At 35.8% G+C, this 21,879-nt stretch overlaps 2 protein-coding genes across 2 annotated transcripts; one reads left to right on the forward strand and one right to left on the reverse strand.

Moving 5' to 3' along the window:
- Positions 1-4: 4 nt before the first annotated feature.
- On the reverse strand, positions 5-13,359 carry LOC132122333 (tudor domain-containing protein 1-like). The gene is given in 25 exon segments (XM_059532474.1): positions 5-421; positions 2,037-2,074; positions 2,533-2,907; positions 3,049-3,216; positions 3,716-3,832; positions 3,963-4,079; positions 4,223-4,564; positions 5,026-5,196; positions 6,740-6,847; positions 6,932-7,058; positions 7,167-7,435; positions 7,606-7,776; positions 7,908-8,015; positions 8,582-8,758; positions 8,845-8,931; positions 9,026-9,194; positions 9,284-9,427; positions 9,623-9,802; positions 9,882-9,962; positions 10,065-10,128; positions 10,211-10,325; positions 11,797-11,881; positions 12,334-12,392; positions 12,478-12,655; positions 13,247-13,359. Coding segments are annotated over 24 exon segments (3,495 nt in total). The 5' UTR covers positions 12,641-12,655; positions 13,247-13,359; the 3' UTR covers positions 5-361.
- An 844-nt stretch (positions 13,360-14,203) lies between these two features.
- si:ch211-225b10.3 (endoplasmic reticulum-Golgi intermediate compartment protein 2) lies at positions 14,204-19,893 on the forward strand. The gene is made up of 14 exons (XM_059531545.1): positions 14,204-14,299; positions 14,734-14,879; positions 14,965-15,073; positions 15,190-15,236; positions 15,373-15,440; positions 15,530-15,570; positions 17,349-17,450; positions 17,605-17,700; positions 17,794-17,849; positions 18,170-18,271; positions 18,482-18,579; positions 18,663-18,825; positions 19,035-19,114; positions 19,223-19,893. Exons 2-14 carry the CDS (start codon positions 14,774-14,776, stop codon positions 19,235-19,237), a joined length of 1,083 nt encoding a protein of 360 aa, XP_059387528.1. The 5' UTR covers positions 14,204-14,299; positions 14,734-14,773; the 3' UTR covers positions 19,238-19,893.
- Positions 19,894-21,879: the final 1,986 nt, after the last annotated feature.

Genomic DNA, 21,879 nt, shown 5'->3' on the forward strand with positions numbered 1-21,879 from the left:
TAGGTTTTCTTTTTTTTAATCAAGACACAAACAAAACTGGCCTTTGATAAACAAAAAAACTGAGCAAGTAGAACTTGAAAACTGAATGGCAGTGCTGCATAATTCACGGTTAATAGTTTTTCCTTTGGCTCAAGAAATAAAAAGCATTAACATTATATGTAATAAAACACCAACAATAGTAATATTGCTTCAATATAGGAAAAATAAAATACCCATGCCTTAATACGTATAAAATCTATTTTCTCAAATGCTGATTTAAAGACTACAAACATGGTTTGACAAATGATACATCAACTCAAAAACTCCAAAGAACTCAGTGGCCATTTGTTTTGAACTTGACACTGAAGATCCTGATGGGTTACTATTTGGTTCCACCAACTTGTTTCACAAGGAGGAGAATCAATTTCTCGATGTGGTCAATCTGAAAGAGGGAAAGACATTTAAAAACTAAATAAAATGACAGTCCTATTTGTGTCGACTATGAATATTGGCCTGTACTGGCTTTTAAAAAATAAAATACATGTGGACCTCAAAAAATGTGATTATCAGGGAAAAGGTCTTTATTTTTTTGTAATTATTATTTTTTTTTTTTAAGTGAACTTTCTTATATTGTAGATTCATTGCACATGATTTTTTGTTTGTTTGTTTTAATTCTGATAGTTACGACTTAAAGATTAGGAAAATTTAAAATTCAGTATCTCAAAATTTGAATATTCAATTTTGAGCTTAATTAGTGTGATTAATTTTGAGTATAAATACTGAGTACCTCTTGAGCTAGTTTAGAACATGCAACCATAATTATGGGAAAGACTACTGACAGAAGACATTCATCCACACCCTCCAGAAGTAGGGTAAGCCACAGAAGGTCATTGCTGAAAGGGCTGGCTGTTCACAGAGTGCTGTATCAAAATATATTCATTTAAAAATATATTGACCGGCAGGAAAAAGTGTGGTAGGAGAAAGTGCACAAGCAACAGGGATAACACAGCCTTGGGAAGATTGTCAGGAAAAGCCGATTCTTGGGAGAGCTTCACAAGGAGTGGACTGAAACAGAGTAAGCACATCAGACATCTTTAGGAAAAGGGCTACATCTGTCACATTCCTAGAACCAAGCCACTCCTGAACCAGAAAAAAAAAACATCAAAAGCATTTCACCTGGGGTAAGGAGAAAAAGAAATGGACTGTTCCTCAGTGGTCCAGTCCTCTTTTCGGATGAAAGTAAATTTAGCATTTCATTTGGAAATCAAGGTTTGGAGGAAGACTGGAGTGGCACAGAATCCAAGCTGCTTCAAGTGTAAAGTTTCTGAAGTCAGTGATGATTTGGGGAGCTGTGATATCTGCTGGTGTTGCTCCATTGTGTTTTATCAAGTCCAAAGTCAATGCAGCCATCTACCAGGAGATTATGGAGCACTTTATGCTTTCATCTGCTGACAAGCTTTATGGAGATGATGATTTCATTTTGCAGCAGGACTTTAGCACCTGCACATAGTGACAAAACCACTTCCAAGGGGCTTGCTGACCATGATATTACGGTTCTTGATTGGCCAGGCAACTCATCTAACCTGAACCTCACAGAGAATGGGGTATTGTGAAAAGGAAGATAAGTCAAATCTGACAAGTAATACAGAGGAGATGGCCACTATCAAAGCAACCTGGGCTTCAATAACACCTCAGCAGTGCCACAGGCTGATCGCCTCCATGCCACGCTGCACTGAAGCAGTAATTCAGGCAAAACGAGCCCCAACCAAGTATTGAGTGCATAATTAAACCTGCTTTGGAGATCTTGTACAGTTCTGTTTTGTAAATCTTTTTTTGATTGATCTTTGAGAAAAAAAAAATGTAGATAATTTTAAATTGTCCTAAGCTGTAAGTCATAACCATCAGGATAAAAAAAAAAACGAAATATTTTCAGTTTGTGTGCAATGAATATAGAATATAAGAAAGTTTGCTGTTTTGAATAAAATTACCAAAAATAAAATAACTTTTCCATGATAATCAAATTCTTTTGAGATGCACCTGTAAATACATTTCCAAACCTTTTTTTTCAGCTCAAGACAGCAGCATGTTTGAGAACCTGGAAGATAAAACTTGTGTAGATAAATTCACAAAATCGTACATTTGCTTTTTAAAGCTCATACAAGTATATCAGGTTGCCATTTAAGAAACCAGCAGTTGGCCATGCGCCATGCCAAACCACTCAGAATATAGTCACTGACTGCAAATCTCACTATTTTTTACAATGCTCAATCTTTTATAAGTGATTTTATAAGTGCATACCACTTCAGTCATTATCTTGGACATGTTTGCTGAAATCAGACATAAACATTTGACAACTGCTCCCCTGGATATGATGACAAGGCTCCTTTTAAATAACACCTTTGCATTACAGCTGAGAACACCAGGTGGAACAGCACCTGTGCATCACAATTTCATTGCTAAAGATCCTGGACAAATTCCTGCACAAGCCCTGTAAATGCCTAAATTAATACATATCTTGACAACATGAATTCTGCTCAATGTTTACTTCCTCACCTGGTTGCACAAGCCAGCAGCTGGCATTTAAAGGTGGGGCTTGATCTTCCAGGTGAGGTTTCTCAACGTTTTTAGATTGAGGATGATCTGTGGGCTTGATCGAGCTGACGGTGTGTGTCTTCCCCTGATCTACATCCTTTTTCTCCTCAAAAACAATGGCAGGTGGCTTTGAGTTAGCCTTACTCTGTCCGTTCTGCAGAGCTCCAAGGATAATGGAAGTAATGTCTGTGTCAGCCTGACCAGACTGCTGGGTAAGGGTTAACAGGTTGGAGGTCCCATCAAAGCCCTGCAGAGATGCCAGGACACCCCCGCTCAACTGAATCCCAAAGAGTTCCAAAACTTCAGTGGGCCACACTGTAGGGAAGTTTTCTTTACCTATGAAATAAAAAAAAAACAGGATCACAACCATGACTCAACATAAATAAAATAAGAACTCTTAATCGGTCCTCTGACCTACAAGGGTTTTAACATTGGCAAGGATTTGTGTATGTAGAGGAGTTCAGGTGGTAAGCTTACCTGCCAGTGAACATCTGACGATCTGGAATGGATGCTGGAGAAGTTCTTTGGTGATGGGAAGGATACTGGTGACAGGGACTGTCTCCATGTTACCATAATCGGCATAAATTATATGTGCATGCTTGCTTGTAACCTCCAACACAACTGCTCGGTACCAATTTTTGTCACCTGAATGATCAGAATTGAATCTTGACTGGTTTAAGAATGCAACAAATGAATCCCTACCTATTACTTTAAAGAGTTATTTTGGAATGTTTTATTACGAATACCTGCTTAACTAAGTATATAATAGTATAGTAATTTTGTCATGAAACCATAAAAATGGCAATGGAGGCTGCATTCATTAAGAAAAAAAGTATGAAGTTAAACTATAGCATTTATTTGAAAAAAAAAAGTATGAAGTAAAACTATAGCATTTATTAGAAAAAAAATAAAATAAAATTATATATATATTTTTTATCAACTTTTTTCCTTCTTGTTGAAAGAAATTATATTTTATTCAGCAACAAAATACTTACGGACCCCAATCTTTTGAAAGGAAGCATAAGCTATAAAATACTGCTGCTGCTTTAAAAATATTTACTATATAGATTAGACATCATGTAAAGTTGGGGATTCCATCAATTTAACCTAGCAACAGAAATCCATAGGTGAAAGTGAAACTGACCTGAGAACTGTGCACAACAAGCTGCTCCTGGTAAAGTGTGGCACTGATTGGGGATTGGCTGTTTGCTGCAGTACTTCGCAACATCAGTCATAACAGTCTTCAGACCCTCTACATTCACTGGGGGACAAAATCAGCTGAATCTAAAGCATAATAATTCTAATGGCAATGCTATGATAGTTAATACAACATTGATCATAGTTGGTCTAGCTAGACTTTGTGCTTTAAATGTAATACAATGAGAGCAAACCTTGTCCAGGATTCATTATGTAAAAGAGACTAGGGCTGATCACTGCTGCCACCCTCGGTTGGAAAGTGTCAGTGCAAGACAGCTCCAATGTCTTCCAGTTCAAAGGGAAAGAGCCAACTATATGACAGTAAACATTTAATTATACACAAAAACAACAAAAACCTGGCTTGCATTTTACTAGTAATAGCAATTACAAAACAGTCTTGATAAGATACTTAAAGCATATATAAAAGATTTTAGCATCAGTTATGCTAACTTACTTGATGAGGTTGAATCTTCTGTGTCTTTGGCAACTCCCTTGTTCACTTTCAAAGGCTCTTCAGCAGGTGGATTCTGATCAGTGGGTTTAAGGGTGGGAAGATCCTCAATCTGATTGGTTGGTTTAGCTGGCTGGAATGGAGGCTGTTTCACCTGTCCACAAGGTTTAGCTAGGTGCTCTGAGATTAGCACAGCAGCAATGCTTTGTCCAGAGATATCCAGATCCACCCCATAACCCTTCTCAGTGATGGACAGCACTTTGCCACTCAATGGCTGACCAGCACAGAGACCCTGAAACTTATGCACTGCCTCTTTAGTCCACTGACCCTCCACTGGTTCCACTCCTGCACACAAACATGTACAATGCATTTAATATAGTATATTTTAGTAATTTTAGTATATTTTAATATACAGAATTCATACTTGCATACTGAGAATACTAAAGCCCAACTGATATATCGTTTTGCCGATTTTATCAGCGGATTTCAGCCTATCCCAGATATATCGGTGAATATGAACAAACACCGACTTACAGCGCATTCAGGCTACACATTTCTTTTTATTAGTATACATGTTCCCTGGGAATTGAACCCACAACCTTAAGCGCTGCTGATGCAATACTCTACCACTGAGCCACAGGAACACTAGGCCAGAGTTTTACTCCCTTATATCGGTATTGGCCCCCAAAAACCCATATCGGTTGGGCTCTAGAGAATACATGTTTGTTTACTCTAGTTAATGAGTGGAAAACCTCATTTAAAAACACATTTTGAATGACAAACTGACAGCAACGGAGAAAGCAAACCTGCAAGCCAGCAACGAATTGCTTGGAAAGGCAGTTTGAGCAGGTTTGGTGTCATGGCCTTTAGATGTGCTGCCTCCACCTCACAGGAGTTCCCATAGTCCACAAAATAAACTCTGGCCTTACCCTCTCCACACACTTCTAATACCATGGCCCTGTACCAGTGGGCATCTCCTGGAAACGGGGAGAAAAAAAAACATTGAAAATCATTTTTTGTACAATAGTTTGTCTTGTTTTCTGAAAATTTTATTTTATTAAGCAAGGATTAGGGTTGCATAGTGGGGGAACATTTCTAGAAACTTTCCAAACATTTCTGCAAATTCCCTAACATTTTTGAAAGTTTAAAAAAAAATAAAGAATTTAAAAAAAAATCCCAGAAAGTTCCAAACATTTATGGAAAGTTTAAATAATTATATCAGCATTTTCCACCCTTTTGCAAGCAAAGCAAGGATACATAAATTTAATGAAAATTAACAGTAAAGACTTTTACAAGACATTGTTACACATTATTTCCATTTTAAATAAATGCTGTTCTATTGAACTTGTATTTATAGAAACAGAAAACATACAATATTACCATTTGTTACAGTATTTTTAAAATCACAAATGGAGCCTTGATAAGCATAAAATTCTTCTTTCAAAAGCATAAAAACAATTATACTGACCCCTAACTTTTCAAAACATATCTAGGATCTTAAATACAGAGTCTCAGCTGTCAAACTTTCTGCTTCCAGTATATTTTGTTTTGATTCAATTCAGGGGGAAAAAGGTGTTTTTTTAGTAGGGCTGCTCCCTAAAAGTCGACTAATCATTAGTCAACCAGAAGAGGTTCTGGTCCTCTTCTGGTCAACCAAAATCTAACTAGTCACAGAAAAAAAAAAAAAAAAAAACTCATTGGTGAAATCACACAGATCATTAACAGCTGGTATATGGTAATACAGTACATCGGGCAGGACATCCAAACGCTCGACTATCATTTATCCACCACAAATCAGAAACTTTACACTTTAACCTAAATAACTTTACTTTACTTTCTTTTACCTAAAGAAATGTGCGCTGTTTAAGTAACTGTGAGGAGTGTGGAAGCTGAACAGCAGCAAACGCTCACTGCATGACAGATGGAGGAGCCGGTGTACTCATTTCTAAAATACTCAATTCTTGCCCGTACAGGTAGGAGTAAAACATCTGTAAAGACTAGGTTTATTTCTTTGCACTCATAATAACAACGCACTTTTGTAAAATAATGAAAGCAATGAGGATGTGCTTTCTGAGAACTTGAGCACAAAACTCAGTGTATATCTATGCTTTATAGACTTTAAAAATACATCTATAGAGAGTGAAATGACTACTTTCAAATGAACCAATACAAATGGAAAACAAATATTCTCAAATTATGTAATCTGTATGAAACTATTGCAGCAATGACAAATCAGCGTCGCTGATTACATTACTTCTGCCAGGGCCCTGTGCCAAGCTTTATGCATGTGCTTGAGTGCTTATTAGGCTATGTTTGCAATTAAAGGCTCATTATAATGATGGTTTATTAATAAATGCGCGATAAGTCTACTTAAAGTCTGCTTAAAATGAACGACTACTAGTCGACCAGAAAAATCCTTAGTCGAGGACAGCCATACTTTTTGGTTTGTTTCTGTTACTTTCATTGTAAGTGTGTTACTGTAACCATGGTGTTTGCTTCTGAAGGATGAATCAGTATCACCTGTAAATAGAGCACAACATGGTTCTCCCACAGTGGGGGTGAAGGAAGCTCTCTCCAATTCACAGTGCTTCATGAGCTCATAGGACAGCTCTGTCAGGATATGTGCATCTGCCAGAATCAACTTAAAATCAAACACATATGTAATGAGACCCATAAAGCAGAAAAAAAAATTATTCTGATGGACAATCGCACCTGCTTTGCTGTAGTTGTAACAGTAAAATTCATCAAGGCTCTTCAGACTACTGATTACCAGCTCCACCTTCTGGCCATCAAAGGGAAGTTCAGCACAAGTCCAAACCATTTTCACAACAACTGAGGGCTAATAAAGTAAAATGTGAGTAAAATACACACACATACACATAATTTTAAAAAATGATCCTTTAAAAAAATAAATGATCAGAAATGGCAAAAAAAAAAAAGTTGTTACAACTATTCTTCACTTACAGGGCATTTCAGGGAAGGAGGCTTGAGTCGGTTCATGCTTCTCTGTCTCCATACTTTCAATGGCAGCATAACCCATGTTAACTAACACCTCAGCGGCATTGGTCTGAGGGTCACTGGACTCATCAATCATGGACACCAGTGCCCTACCATCCTTCTTACCCAGAATCTCAACCCGAATGAAGCGGTTGCAAACTAGGCGTTTCACCATCAAAATGGCCTCCTCTGACCAGGTGCCAGTTGGACACTTTATACCTAAAGCAATATGAATGTTAAAGGGTTAAGGTGAGTAATTATTGACAGAACTTTAATTTTTGGGTGAACTATCCCTTTAATGAATCAAGAAACAAACCTTTTGCTCCGCATATACAGATTTTCATGCATGCACACAATTACAAATCAGTGAATGAAACATTGAACTGTACCTGCTAGAGAACAAGGGATTGCTTGAGTTGCCAAAGACAGCAACTCTTTGTTGATTGGTCGTAGGCGATTTAACTCAACTTCCTCAGAGTTACCAAAGTCTATGTATCCAACACACACACGATCCTCCGAGGAATATGCCAGAACTTTAGCTCTATACCACTGGTTGTCTTCTGTAATACATGGAGATCCGTTCAGAAGACATAACATTTATGTGTTTATTTTATTCAAGTGCACCCAATTCCTTACACCGAATGAGAAGGAGCACTATGGACATGAATCAAAAAGGAAAGAGAAATCTGACCAGAGAAGAGAGAGCAGCAGACAGTTCCTGGTGCAGGTCTGAAGTTCTCACTGGCTGGAGTGTTTGAGCAGTGCTCCCTTAAGTTCACCTGCAACTGCTGGATTACACCTAAATACACGAAGACTGCATCATACACTGAACCTACGAAAGTACAGAATATACTTTATAAAAAGCCAGAAAACGACAGATGATGCTAAAATACTGCAACAAAGCTTAATAAAAAAATTCCATAATTTAAGAAATTAACCCATTTATTCAGCAAGGATGCATTAAATTGATCACAAGTGACAATTAACAACATTTATAATATTACAGGAGATTTCTATTTCAAACAAATGGTGTTCTTCTATTTATTACACAAAAAAGTATTGTTTCTACAAATATTAATCGGCACAAATAAGCATAGTTGAATGATTTCTGAAGGATCATGTGACACTGAAGAATCTATGAATATAAATTATTTTGTATTACTGTATTATTAATTGAATTAAACATTGACAATATTATTGTTTTTACTGCAGTTCGATCCAATAAATGTAGCTTTTAAATGCAATTTTAAAATGCAAAAGTTACAATTTAAATAACTGTTCAGTGGTAATGCATGTATAATGAATGTCATGTAGTAATGACATGGAGACAAAATTGTGTTTTATACCGAGTTGCAGAAAACTCACTCGTATTTTCAAGCTTTTGACAGAGAATCTCTGAGGGAAACTGGAGGTGGGTGACAACAGCAGTGAATGTGTCACCCACTCCCTGAGTCAATGGCTCTGGAGGCCTGGCATCAGAGTTCTCATTCTTTCCTCCAGACAAGCGCTTGAAGTTCTCAAAGGATGCCGTCATCAATGAATCTGAAGGAATATGCAAATAGACGGAGGTGAAAAACAAAGAATGGAGGGAAACATTTCATGAAAGACAAGATAAAGAAGCCTCTCACTGATGTCGTGTTCAGTCTGTAGTTTGACAGAAACATCCTCCTCTACAGCATACCCCTGCTCGATCAGGAAAGTGCTCATGTATTTACCTGTGAAACAAATTTAGATCTTCTATTTAAGTCTTGTGCGTTTCACACAAAACTCTCCAAACAGACACACTGCAATGAAACATGAATACTATACCAAGAGTGCTTAGAGGAACATCTACAGCAAGCAGAGCTCCATCATTCATGATATCCAACACTGTGAAAGTGAGAATCTTTCCAGCAATTAACTGCCTTACAGCAATAGTGCATTCGCCAGTCCAACTTCCTGTCAGCGGCTTTACCCCAGCAACGCAACACTGCAAAGCCTGTCAGACACACAAAAGCATGACATAGTGACATCATCAAAATATTAAATTATAATAATAATTTATTATGAAAAGGAGATACAACTCACAAATGGTGGTGCAGCATCAATGTTCTCAAAGAGAGGCCTTATGTTGTCAAATGTAACATTCTCCTCATTTCCAAAGTCGATGTAAACGACACTGGCAACTCTGCGGGCCAAATCGACTGACTGAACCTCAGCTCGATACCAGTTCTAAATCAGCATGAAAGACCAAACTGAGCACTAGAATATTCACTACAGTCTATGTTTTGAGATTGATGATACCATTGTCCTGTTAAGCAGTCCACTACCACACAGGAACAAAAATGATTAAAAAAAAAATTAAAAAAAATTTAAAAAACCTGACAAACGTAACAATTTTAACAAAATAATAAAAAATTGCCTCACCCGATCAAGAGAAAATTTTACTCCACAGAGCTCCCCAATTTCAGGCTTGTACTCAGCAGCAAATGAAGTGCTATAAGCCTTCTGGAGCTCTTTGGTGATGTTTTTCAGGGACTCCATCATCTCTGCTGACTGCAGGTGAATGGAAAATTCCCCAGGGCTCCTCAAATCAATCACTGTACCCTGCAAAAAAGATCCACTGTGAGCCACAATATAGGTTTATGGGGCACAAACCAATATAGACCCAAATTATGATAATCACCTGCATCTCAGATCCTTTAGAAACAACATTCTTGCGCAAATCACGTAGATACATTCTCTTCTGTACATCAACACAGATTTCCTTTATTAAAAAAATAAATAAAAGTGATGCCTGCTTATAAAGGAATTAGATGGAATAACTAACTATTGTAAATGTAAGTCACTATAGCAACCAATGAAATACCTTAGCTTGAAGGCCACCAAGTCCATTTCCACTTGGCATAGGTGTGGATTCCTTAGTTTTCTCACTGATTAAAAGAAAAAAAAAGGCAACCATTACAAATTATCATGTAAATGACACTAATATCGAGAAAACATCCCTGCTAGTACCTGGCAACTTCTGAGATACTAGCTTTGCAGACATGTCGATGAGCTTTCCAATCCTGAGATTGACAAGCTACAGAACAGTAGCATGTTTTTTTACAACGAGTGCACTTGAAATTTCCTAAAGAGGATATAAAATAATTATCACAAATGACCTACTCATTCTACTCATCAAAACATTTAAAAGGGATAAGACACCAATAACAGTGGACAGGACTCTTTCACATATGTACTGCAAAAAAAAAAAAAAAAATTGTTTTCCTTTACAACTGATCTATATATATATAGATAGTATTTTGTTCAAAAGTGTGTGATAGACAATGTTGGGGAAAGTTACTGTTAAAAGTATTGCATTACAATATCACTTTACTCCCTGAAAAAGTAACTTATTACATTACTTACCGGTAGTTACTTTTTATGGAAAGTAATGTTACGTTACTTTTGCGTTACTTCGCATTACTTTTTAAATATGAGTAGGGCTTGATTGTTTTTAATATAAGTAGTACTATTTATAGTAAATGTAAAAGCCCTTTCACACCAAAAAGTCCTATGAATAAACCGCAGGGTGAAGAAAAAGTACATATGCTTCTGTACAGTAGAACACAGGAGAAGAAGGTTCAACACTCTTCAGCAATAAAAACAAAACATTGAAGCACAATTGTCAGTTTATCTAAAGTCATTTTTGCTTATTAGTATGGCTGAACTGGATCATAAAAGTTGAGCAGAAAAGATATTAGTTAATAAAACGGGATTACATACATTTGAGTTAACATTTAATTATTGCAGGTTTGGGTCATATGCCGAGTTTGCATTTCACTGTTTTAATTCATTTTGATGAGTACTAAATCAGTTTTTTTGCAAGTGGGATGAATTAATGCACATTCACATTTAGTCTAGCACTACATGTTCACACAGTACACACAACGCCTCTGTACTTCAGAGTTCTCCCATTATGGGGACAGGAGACTTGTCACTCAATAAATGGGATAAAGTAACTGGTATTACTTTTTTGAAAAAGTAACTCAGATATTTTCTTGTAAATTAAAAAGTAATGCATTACTTTACTAGTTAACTGATTATGTAACTCGCATTACTTGTAATGCGTTACCCCCAATACTGGTGATAGAATGGAGTATATGTTTTAATTAACATGAGAGGATCATATAAAATAAACTGACTGTCATATGCATGTACACCATCATATCCATTTATTTTATTTATTTTTATTAATCTTTACACTTTCCTTTCAACACTGCCAGTGGTGTTTGTTGGGGAAATCATTAATTTTAAAATGCATGTACGATGTATTACTCCAATAAAGACTAAAAAAAATGCTATACTTAAAACAAGACAAATCTGTCAATGTGGTAAAGAACAAAATCTTAGATTTTGTTTTAAGCATATACTAAATTTGATCGCAGTTTCTAAATATCTTAAGTAGTTTTATTTCTCAAGTAAATGTATCCTGATTTAACAATGACAATTTAGATATTTTTACTGGAAAACAATAAAAAATATTGTGTCAAAATCATTTTTGCAGTGTGACAAAATGACAAAAATGATGAATACTGAAATCAAGCAAAGTAACCTACCCTGGTGACTGCAGTAATTGCACAACTTTACCAGCGGGCCCACCACAGACCCTGCTGTCTGTTGGGGAGACAAAAAATCTCCACACTGCAGAAAAACGAAACACTTTAACTACTACAGAAATGCTCTCTGATCTCTGCTTAAAGGGATAGTTCATCCAAATATGAAAATGCTGTTATTATTTATTCACCCTCAAGTTGTTCCAAATCTGTATGAATTTATTTCTTCTGCTGAACACTAAAGAAGTAATTCTGAAGAACGTGGGTAACCAAATAGTTTCTAGTCCCCATTGAGACATCCATACAGGTTTGAAACAACTTGATGTAAGTGATGACAATTTTTAGTTCTGGGTGCACTAACCCTTTATAGCCAATGTCAAAGTTTTGAGAAATGTTAGGTTTTTGAACTTATATAAATACATTTTTTTTATAATTACATGAGTGTGTAAATATGTTATATATATATATATATATATATATATATATATATATATATATATACACACACACACACACACACATACATTATCACATACATACATTCTGACTGTTTTTTGCCAAAATCACATTCTCCTTTCTAACAGCATCACCCACAGGACCTAAAGAATTGGAAAATAAAATTATCTAGGTTATTTTTTTTTTTTTTTTTATTACATTCATGTGTAATTTTCAAAAACACCTTACCCATAGCATCTAGAATGTCACTTGCTAGCAGATTTTCTTGAGCAAGCTCATGAAATGTTGGTGCTGGGCCTCTAGGAGTAACGTTAAGTGAACTCGGTCCAGTCGCAGGTCTCCTCAAAGGGAGATTCGGTCTCATTAGGGTCTGAGTAAAGGTTCGATTCATTCTTCCTCAGTCCTACTGTGAGGTGAAATACATTGTTAATCAGTACCATTGGTCAATGTGTTCGTATTTGGGATAATAATGCAAGGCTAGACAATTCTGCTCCTGGAGAGCCAACTTCCTGCAGAGTTTAGCTCAAACTCAGCTACAGTAAGGTTACACCCGTCTGTAATTTTTAAAGCGAAACCATAAACCCTCATTAGCTTCACTAGATTCATGTGTGTTTGATTAGAGCTTCATACGTAACGTTGTATCGCAAACAAGAGCTCTGACACGATGTTTAACGCCCGTGGTGAGTCGAGTATGTTCTGGCTTAAGTTACTTCTGGTTTTGTATATGTGAATTTACAAAATACTTTCCTAGATAAAACTTACATTATATTCTCTGAAATAACTACAAAATACAGTGTTATTAATATATTTATGGCAGTATTAATTCTGAGAACAACCTAATGCTGTTCACATCACACGTGGCTTGCTGCTAGGTAAATCGACATATCACGTTTATTGTTCACGTGTCGTATACCAATTAGTTTGTTAAATTTGTTGGGTAAGACTTAATACGTCATATGGATAAATACTTAATATGGAAAGTATGTAAGAACTTTACCGACTATTTTAAGCGGAGATGAAGGATGTTCCTCACTTTGTCAGGAGCAGTCACCGCGCAGTAAAATGAACTCAGTGCGCATGCTCAATTGAACGACCTTGCTGTGACCTAACGGCTTCACCACACTCTCACGTGACTGGGGATCTTTTTTTCCATAGACAGTGTCGAGTAGGCTACTAAAATAGTCAATGTTGTGCAACATATTTTGTCAGATACTCGAAGGAGGAACGTTTTTTATTATTTTTATTTATGAATGTATTAAAACGTGCACATAGGCTATATTGTTTTAATGTAAATATAAGACGAGACAATATAAAACACTTACAGTAATAAATTAAGATATAAAAAAACATCAGTATGGTATATTAAAATGAGATTTTAATTAAATATAGAAGTAGGCCAAATATGAGATAAAAAGTAATGTGCATAGATTGTAGAAATCTCTAAAATAAAATAAAAATACATCGGACAGGATTGAAGGCTGTAAAGAATTTTTTTTTTTTTTTTGCTGTTCTTTACACACTAATGTTTCAATATACTGTCTGATACAATTCAAAATTGAACTACAAAAAAAAAAAAAAAAGTTTTTTGACCATCTACATTTGTAAATGCAATAATTATCTAAAATTATTTTGTTTTAAGTTATTGTCATAATATTTTTTTCTCTTGAAGTTAAGTGCTATTGCGTTACACAGTGTATTTACACCAAAAGCAGTTTGTACAACTAGGCATACTTTCACTTTCAGCTTTTTAATCCTGTCAAAATTTGTGCACAGCGTCCTCTAACCATAACAAATTTCTTTATATATGTAAACAGATGTACATTTCTTTATGTATTTCTTTTGATTGAAGTCTTATTTCATACTGAAATTGACAGTGAGTCCTGGACGAAATATCTGCAGGTTCTTGAAAAAAGCAGACTTGTTCTGGGTTTTGTTTAACTGGAAAAACCAGCTGTCACACAACGTGGCAGTGGTTGCAAAATTGTGCATTTGAATGGACGGTCTCATTGAGAAGTGTTCAAACTTTCATCTTAAAGGTGTTCAGAAAGAGGTAAGACAAAAATTTTGTCCACATTCACAGAAGTCTTCTTGTGGCTTAGTGTCAGTTTGTTTGTTTTTTTAATTCATTGTGCAGAAATTAACTTTAATAGCACAATTACTTCAATTGGGTGAACAGGAAGAATTATCTTATTTAGCATTTAGCGTGTGTCTAGCCGTTATGTCAGGAAAAACAAGCACTACAAGTGTTTTCATATACTGTAAAGTTTTATGTTTACCAATTTGCTTTTGTGTACCTATAATATCAAACAGATGTTAACTCACTCATCTAATAATTTAGGCAAGACATAACAGGGAAAGTGGAAGGAAAACATCCAAAATACTGTACACATTTACATTTATTTAACCTATTTCTATCTAAAGTGACAAAGATGGCCAGATAATTAAATGTGACTTTATTCTGGGTTCTTATTTTTGGATGAACAGGACTGAGATAAATACTGTATGTACAGACATCCATTAAACAATGAACAAGCTGAGAAGAAGAAGTACTATCAACTTAGTCAAAGAACTTGATGCCTTTCCTAAAGTTCCAGAGAGCTATGTTGAAAAATCAGCTTTTGGAGGCACAGGTGAATTTTTCCAGTTGCTGTCTGAATATTACAGATGTTAGCTACAGTGCATGTTACTGATTAAGACTTTTGGTTCTCTTCCCAGTGTCACTGATTGTATTCATCCTCATGGCACTTCTGACCATCTCCGAGTTTTTTGTATACCAGGACTCATGGATGAAATATGAATATGAAGTAGACACAGATTTTACTAGGTGTGTATACAGTATTTGTCATGCTCACATTGAGATTTTGTCAAACACGTTTTTTAGAGAATTTGAAAGACCTAAACTGTTTTTTCTTTTTTATGCCTTTTTTTTGTCTTTGACAGTAAATTGAAGATAAAAATTGACATCACGATTGCAATGAAATGTTCAAGTAAGTAGCCTACATCTGTTATGCATTGTATATATATATTTTTTCAAATAGTTTTATGCCAATATATAAATATGCATTAATTATTCTGAATCAAGGCATCCCATGTAAAAGGTTTTATGCCCATATTTTTGTATAGGAGTGGGTGCAGATGTGTTGGATATTGCTGGGGCTGTCATTGCATCAAAGGAACTTAAATATGATGATGTAAGTGACTTCTTCAAGCCATCTGCTGCATTTCAGATTACACAGTTTACCATAACCCATAGCAACCGTTTTCTTCTCTTTTTTTTCAGGTAAGCTTTGAACCCTCTCCAAAGAAAAAAATGTGGTATCAGTATGTATAACATCCTTTTCAGTTAGTAATCACTGATATTGTACAACCCGAATTCCGGAAAAGTTGGGACGTTTTTTAAATTCTTAGTATTTTTATATAAATTTTTATATATATATATATATATTTATTTTTTTTTTTTTTTTTTTTTTAATTTTATATAATTTTTATATAAATTTTAAATATTTTATTCACAATAGAACATAGATAACATAGCAAATGTTTAAACTGAGAAAGTTTACAATTTTATGCACAAAATGAGCTCATTTCAATTTTGATTTCTGCTACAGGTCTCAAAATAGTTGGGATGGGGCATGTTTACCATGGTGTAGCATCTCCTTTTCTTTTCAAAACAGTTTGAAGACGTCTGGGCATTGAGGCTATGAGTTGCTGGAGTTTTGCTGTTGGAATTTGGTCCCATTCTTGCCTTATATAGATTTCCAGCTGCTGAAGAGTTCGTGGTCGTCTTTGACGTATTTTTCGTTTAATGATGCGCCAAATGTTCTCTATAGGTGAAAGATCTGGACTGCAGGCAGGCCAGGTTAGCACCCGGACTCTTCTACAACGAAGCCATGCTGTTGTTATAGCTGCAGTATGTGGTTTTGCATTGTCCTGCTGAAATAAACAAGGCCTTCCCTGAAATAGACGTTGTTTGGAGGGAAGCATATGTTGCTCTAAAACCTTTATATACACCTTTCAGCATTCACAGAGCCTTCCAAAACATGCAAGCTGCCCATACCGTATGCACTTATGCACCCCCATACCACCAGAGATGCTGGCTTTTGAACTGAACGCTGATAACATGCTGGATGGTCTCCCTCCTCTTTAGCCCGGAGGACACGGCGTCCGTGATTTCCAACAAGAATGTCAAATTTGGACTCGTCTGACCATAAAACACTATTCCACTTTGAAATAGTCCATTTTAAATGAGCCTTGGCCCACAGGACACGACGGCGCTTCTGGACCATGTTCACATATGGCTTCCTTTTTGCATGATAGAGCTTTAGTTGGCATCTGCTGATGGCACGGCGGATTGTGTTTACCGACAGTGGTTTCTGAAAGTATTCCTGGGCCCATTTAGTAATGTCATTGACAATCATGCCGATGAGTGATGCAGTGTCGTCTGAGAGCCCGAAGACCACGGGCATCCAATAAAGGTCTCCGGCCTTGTCCCTTATGCACAGAGATTTCTCCAGTTTCTCTGAATCTTTTGATGATGTTATGCACTGTAGATGATGAGATTTGCAAAGCCTTTGCAATTTGACGTTGAGGAACATTGTTTTTAAAGTTTTCCACAATTTTTTTACGCAGTCTTTCACAGATTGGAGAGCCTCTGCCCATCTTTACTTCTGAGAGACTCTGCTTCTCTAAGACAAAGCTTTTATAGCTAATCATGTTACAGACCTGATATCAATTAACTTAATTAATCACTAGATGTTCTACCAGCTGAATCTTTTCAAAACTGCTTGCTTTTTTAGCCATTTGTTGCCCCCGTGCCAACTTTTTTGAGACCTGTAGCAGGCATTAAATTTTAAATGAGCTAATTAAGTGGATAAAAGTGTAAAATTTCTCAGTTTAAACATTTGCTACGTTATCTATGTTCTATTGTGAATAAAATATTGGCTCATGTGATTTTGAAATTCCTTTAGTTTTCATTTTATTAAAATTTAAAAAACGCCCCAACTTTTCCGGAATTCGGGTTGTAGTAATACACAATTATTATATTATAAAATAGACAATATATATGCAGTAAGTCTTCATCTCTGATTCTTGTTTTTAAGGATATTACATCAGATTCAAAACAGACTGAGGGAAGATCATTCACTTCAAGATGTACTCTTTAAATCAGCGCTGAAAGGATACTTTTCTGACCCAGTTCCACAGTACATCTGTTTAAATAATTGTTATACTATTTAATCCAACATGCACAGTGATTATTAAGGATTTGATCAAACGTGATAGAGCTCAAGCAAGCTTTGCCGTTTTTAACAATTAATTGAATGGTTCATCATGCGGTGCTTTTTTTTTTTTGCACAGAAATGATACCACATCAAATTCACAGAATGCATGTAGGATACATGGAAAAATCTATGTCAATAAAGTGGCAGGAAATTTCCATATCATATTGGGCAAGTAAGTATAAGCTTTTTTAACAACAGAAATACAGCTGTACTTTAGCCGTTATAAAGATGTATCCTAAATTACCTGTTGATTCTGTGCTCATAGACCAATTGATACTATCAGAGGCCATGCCCATTTTGCTTCATTAATCAAAAATGAAGGTAAGTTTTACTCCGTTATTAAGTAAGGTAATTATTTTTATTTTAGATTCATCAAAATATCATTGGAAGATTGTATTGGAATTACACACTTGTCAAGGCACAAACAATGTACTTTTAAAGACATATTTCATGACTTTAATTTGTCGTGGAATTCTTTAGATATCCTCTAGATGGAGGACTCTAACTTTACGATTAGTTTATATATATATATATATATATATACACATATATATATATATATATATATATAATGTATATGTTATTTTCTATTGTTTTCTAATGCAAATCCTTATATTTAGCTGTCTTTCTCATTTTTCCAGCTGCTCTTAACTTCTCACATCGAATAGATAATTTATCTTTTGGAAACGATGTTCCTGGACACATAAATCCCCTAGATGGCACGGAAAAAATTACATTAGAGCGTAGGTCTATTTTGTTATACTGTATATTCCAATGTTTTTCCAACAATAACCCACAGCACAATATGCAGTCAGAGTCTATATTAGATTTATTTCATGTATGCAAATATGCAGATATGCCTGCATTTATGAGTAGAATAGAGAACGCCTGTATATACACGCAATATACTTACCAACACATTGCTTGTAAGACTTCTTAATCATTTTTTTCAGAAAATATGCTGTTTCAGTATTTTATCACAGTTGTGCCCACCAAGCTGCACACATCAGATGTTTCAGTAAACATGCACCAGTTTTCTGTTACAGAACAGGTAGGTTCTAGGGTATTTGTGCATGCATTTGTTCATGTGTGTGAAAGTGTGTGTTGCTGATGGTCATGTTGTCTGTCATATAGGAGCGTGTTGTAAGCAATGAGAAGGGCAGTCATGGTGTATCTGGGATCTTTATTAAATATAAACTGAGTCCATTAATGGTGAAGGTGACAGAGGAGCATATGCATTTCTCTGTTTTCCTTGTGAGACTGTGTGGCATAATTGGAGGAATCTTTTCTACTTCAGGTAACTTTCACAGGTTATACAAATTAAATAAAAGACTAAATCAATTACAGTAGATTTTTATATTGTTTATGGTCATAATTTGCAATATTATTAAACATATCAATTTCATGAAATGCATTATTAGAGTGTTGTTGGCATCTAATGACTTTTGTTAACATGGTTCAGGTGTAGCTTCATAGGTTTTTCTTGTCCTGTGCTCCTTGACACAGGTCTGCTCCACAGATTAATTGGTTATTTTATTTACATTGTCTGCTGTAACTTTAGACATGTTGCAGATCAGTCCCAGGAGGTGAGTCTCTATAAGTCACAATGCATGATTTACTTTGGAAAATAAAAAATCTAAGTATATCTATGAATCATGTGCTGATCATACTAATTGGGTTTTGTGTTTTTCAAGGTTGTCCCTGATTAGGACCCCTGGAACATTTGCATGTATTTATTTTGCAGAGACATTTATCTAAAGCGTTGAGAAGCATAAACAGGTCCTGGACAGTAGCCTAGAAACCAACACAGATTATTTTGTTTACAACTGCAATTTACACACAGGTTTTTTATTGACTTCCAATCAAATTGTGTACTGTTTTGAGTCACCTTGTAGCTGTTTGGTTTGTTTCATTGTTTATAACTCTTAACGTAAGATTTTTATATTATTATTATTTTTTTTTTTTTTCAATAAGAAAAATATTTCCTGAACTTCCGTTTTTTGCTGTCAGGTCAATTTTAACACTGCATTAGTTTTGAGCTTCTGATGTTTAGTTTTTATGCTTTAAATGTTTAGTTACGTTTTATTTTAGTTTTATTTTAATTTTATTTTAATTTTTTTCTTTGCACATTTATTTTTATTTGACTTTTAGTAAGGCTTTGTTAGCAAGATGTTAATAACATATTGTTACAGATTTTGTTTATTTTGTTCTTCACTTTACAGTTGTGGTTGTTTTTCCTTTGGGAGCATCAGTGACCGTTTGAATCTTTTGTAATCGTTGTGTATGAGTCCCTCAGTTGTCCTCAGTTTGAAAAGATTTCTCAAAATCATGGGACTCATGAACAGCTACTGTATCACAAAAAAAATGTAGATCATCCAGGTAACAACAATATTTAGAATCAATCATATCTAAATTTTTTAAATTTAATTTTTAATGTGTGTATATATATATATATATATATATATATATATATATATATATATATATATATATATATATATATACATTCAACTATTATTTTCTCCTGTGGACTGTATGTACTGTAAACATCTTGTGAAATATATTATTAGGGTCAGTTCTAAATAAAAAAAATAACATGCAACTTACAAATAAAACTTACTTTACAAATTATACACTTACTCTGTAACTATATACAGTATTCAGATACTTCAGGCTCCATGTGACACTGATGACTCAGTGTCTGGGCTTCTTTCTTCTGGGCTCCTCAGGCATGGGCTCTTCGCTGATGTCCACGTGAATTCGAGGGGCGCAGCTTCCGTTGTTTGTGGAGAAGCCTGGGGTGATCAGGATGCGTCCATCAGGCTGCTCTGTCTCCACCAGTGAGGGGCAGTTGAGTGTCTCCCATAGACGCTGCTTAATCTTCAGTCCCAGCTTAAGTCTGTAGGGACAGCGTCCACCACTGCGTGTCTTCATCATCGGCTCAACCACAGAGTGGTAAATGTCCTGGTAGCCCTGGACGCTGCAGCCGTGAATGGAGACAGACTCTTCCTGCTGACACAGAGCTGTCACTGAAGAGACTGATGCTGCTGGACAGATGTCGGGAAGGACAGCAGCGTTCTTAAGGTAGTGCTCTTCCAGATCATTGGGTCTTCGAGCTTTCGCAGAGATGCAGCTGTAAGAGTGGTCCAACCTGATTACAGCTGCCAGATGTGAAAGCTCATGGGTCGCGAATGGAAGAGACACCCTCCACTACGAATCCCCTCAGATGAGTAGGAAGAGTCCTGGGTCTTCTCATGCGACGCTGCTCCATGCTAATGAATCAAGAAAAACTTCACAAACCCAACAAATTACTGACACTCACCAAATTGTAGAGTCGTGAAGAGCTTTTAGCAGAGCTTGTGATCAGATTCAAGGCTTCAGAAACAGTTGTGTTGATTTTCAAATATCAGCTCAAGCTGCTGTACTGACATAGAATGTTGAGATCCATTTGAATGTAAACAACACTTGATGTCATCAATAAGCCAATTAGAGCAGCATGAGCTATGTACTTTATGCTTCTCTTTAACCATTATCATCCTCATTTACAGTTTTGTATGTGCAGTCCTCATCTGTGTGTCTATATGGCTGTCTGCTAAGGTCAGAATCTCTATTAGGAGCTGCTCTATGTTAGTGGTTCATGAATGAATCTGTGTGCAGAATGAATCTTTTACGTGAATGAATCATTCTAACACTGAATCATATCTTTAATTCACTGAAGTTTCTTCCTTGAAAAGTGCCAACTGCTTTGATGGCTTTCCATGCCTCCACAGAATGACTGTAGCACAAGCTGGTTTAGCATTGAAGAGCGGCCTGTGCAAGGAGCATTTCATTGGTTGTGAATCTACTGAACGAATCTGTGTTTCTGAATCTGTGAGTCTGAATGAATTGTATCCACCTTTTTCCTCAATGGGGAAGTAGACCTATGGGTGAGACTTCTGTTTCATTAGCAGCTATAGGTAAATAACGAGGAGAATAACAACTTACAGTAAATGGTAAAACTGTTTGCAGTCAAACCAGTGTGTTCTTAATTAAAATTAACAGATTAAAATAATATGATAGGACACACCAACTGTCAATATCAAGCAGCAAAACAAACTGTTTTGTACATCTAAAAATAGCTGGACGCAAATGAGACCGGAAGCTAGACCCATAGAATGGACAAATGGCGGCACCCATTTTTACATCAGGAAAAAGGTGGATTGAATGACTATAAATATGCACATTGCTTTTATTATTATTATTATTCCAGGCATGAAGGATGAACAGAAATTTTTTTGAATATCAATGGTTACTTATTGCACATATTTAATAACATCCACATATTGGCTCGTTAACAACTCATAATAATTCA

Source organism: Carassius carassius, chromosome 40 (assembly GCF_963082965.1).
Source record: "Carassius carassius chromosome 40, fCarCar2.1, whole genome shotgun sequence".
NCBI classification, from domain to species: Eukaryota; Metazoa; Chordata; class Actinopteri; order Cypriniformes; family Cyprinidae; genus Carassius; species Carassius carassius.

Bases quoted from the DNA above. Each gene is read 5' to 3' on its own strand.
- si:ch211-225b10.3 (XM_059531545.1), top strand. From the start codon at position 14,774: ATGAACAAGCTGAGAAGAAGAAGTACTATCAACTTAGTCAAAGAACTT. The intron at 15,074-15,189 runs GTGTGTATACAG...TGTCTTTGACAG, and splicing joins GTAGACACAGATTTTACTAG to TAAATTGAAGATAAAAATTG. The intron at 17,451-17,604 runs GTACATCTGTTT...TTTTTTGCACAG, and splicing joins TTTTCTGACCCAGTTCCACA to AAATGATACCACATCAAATT.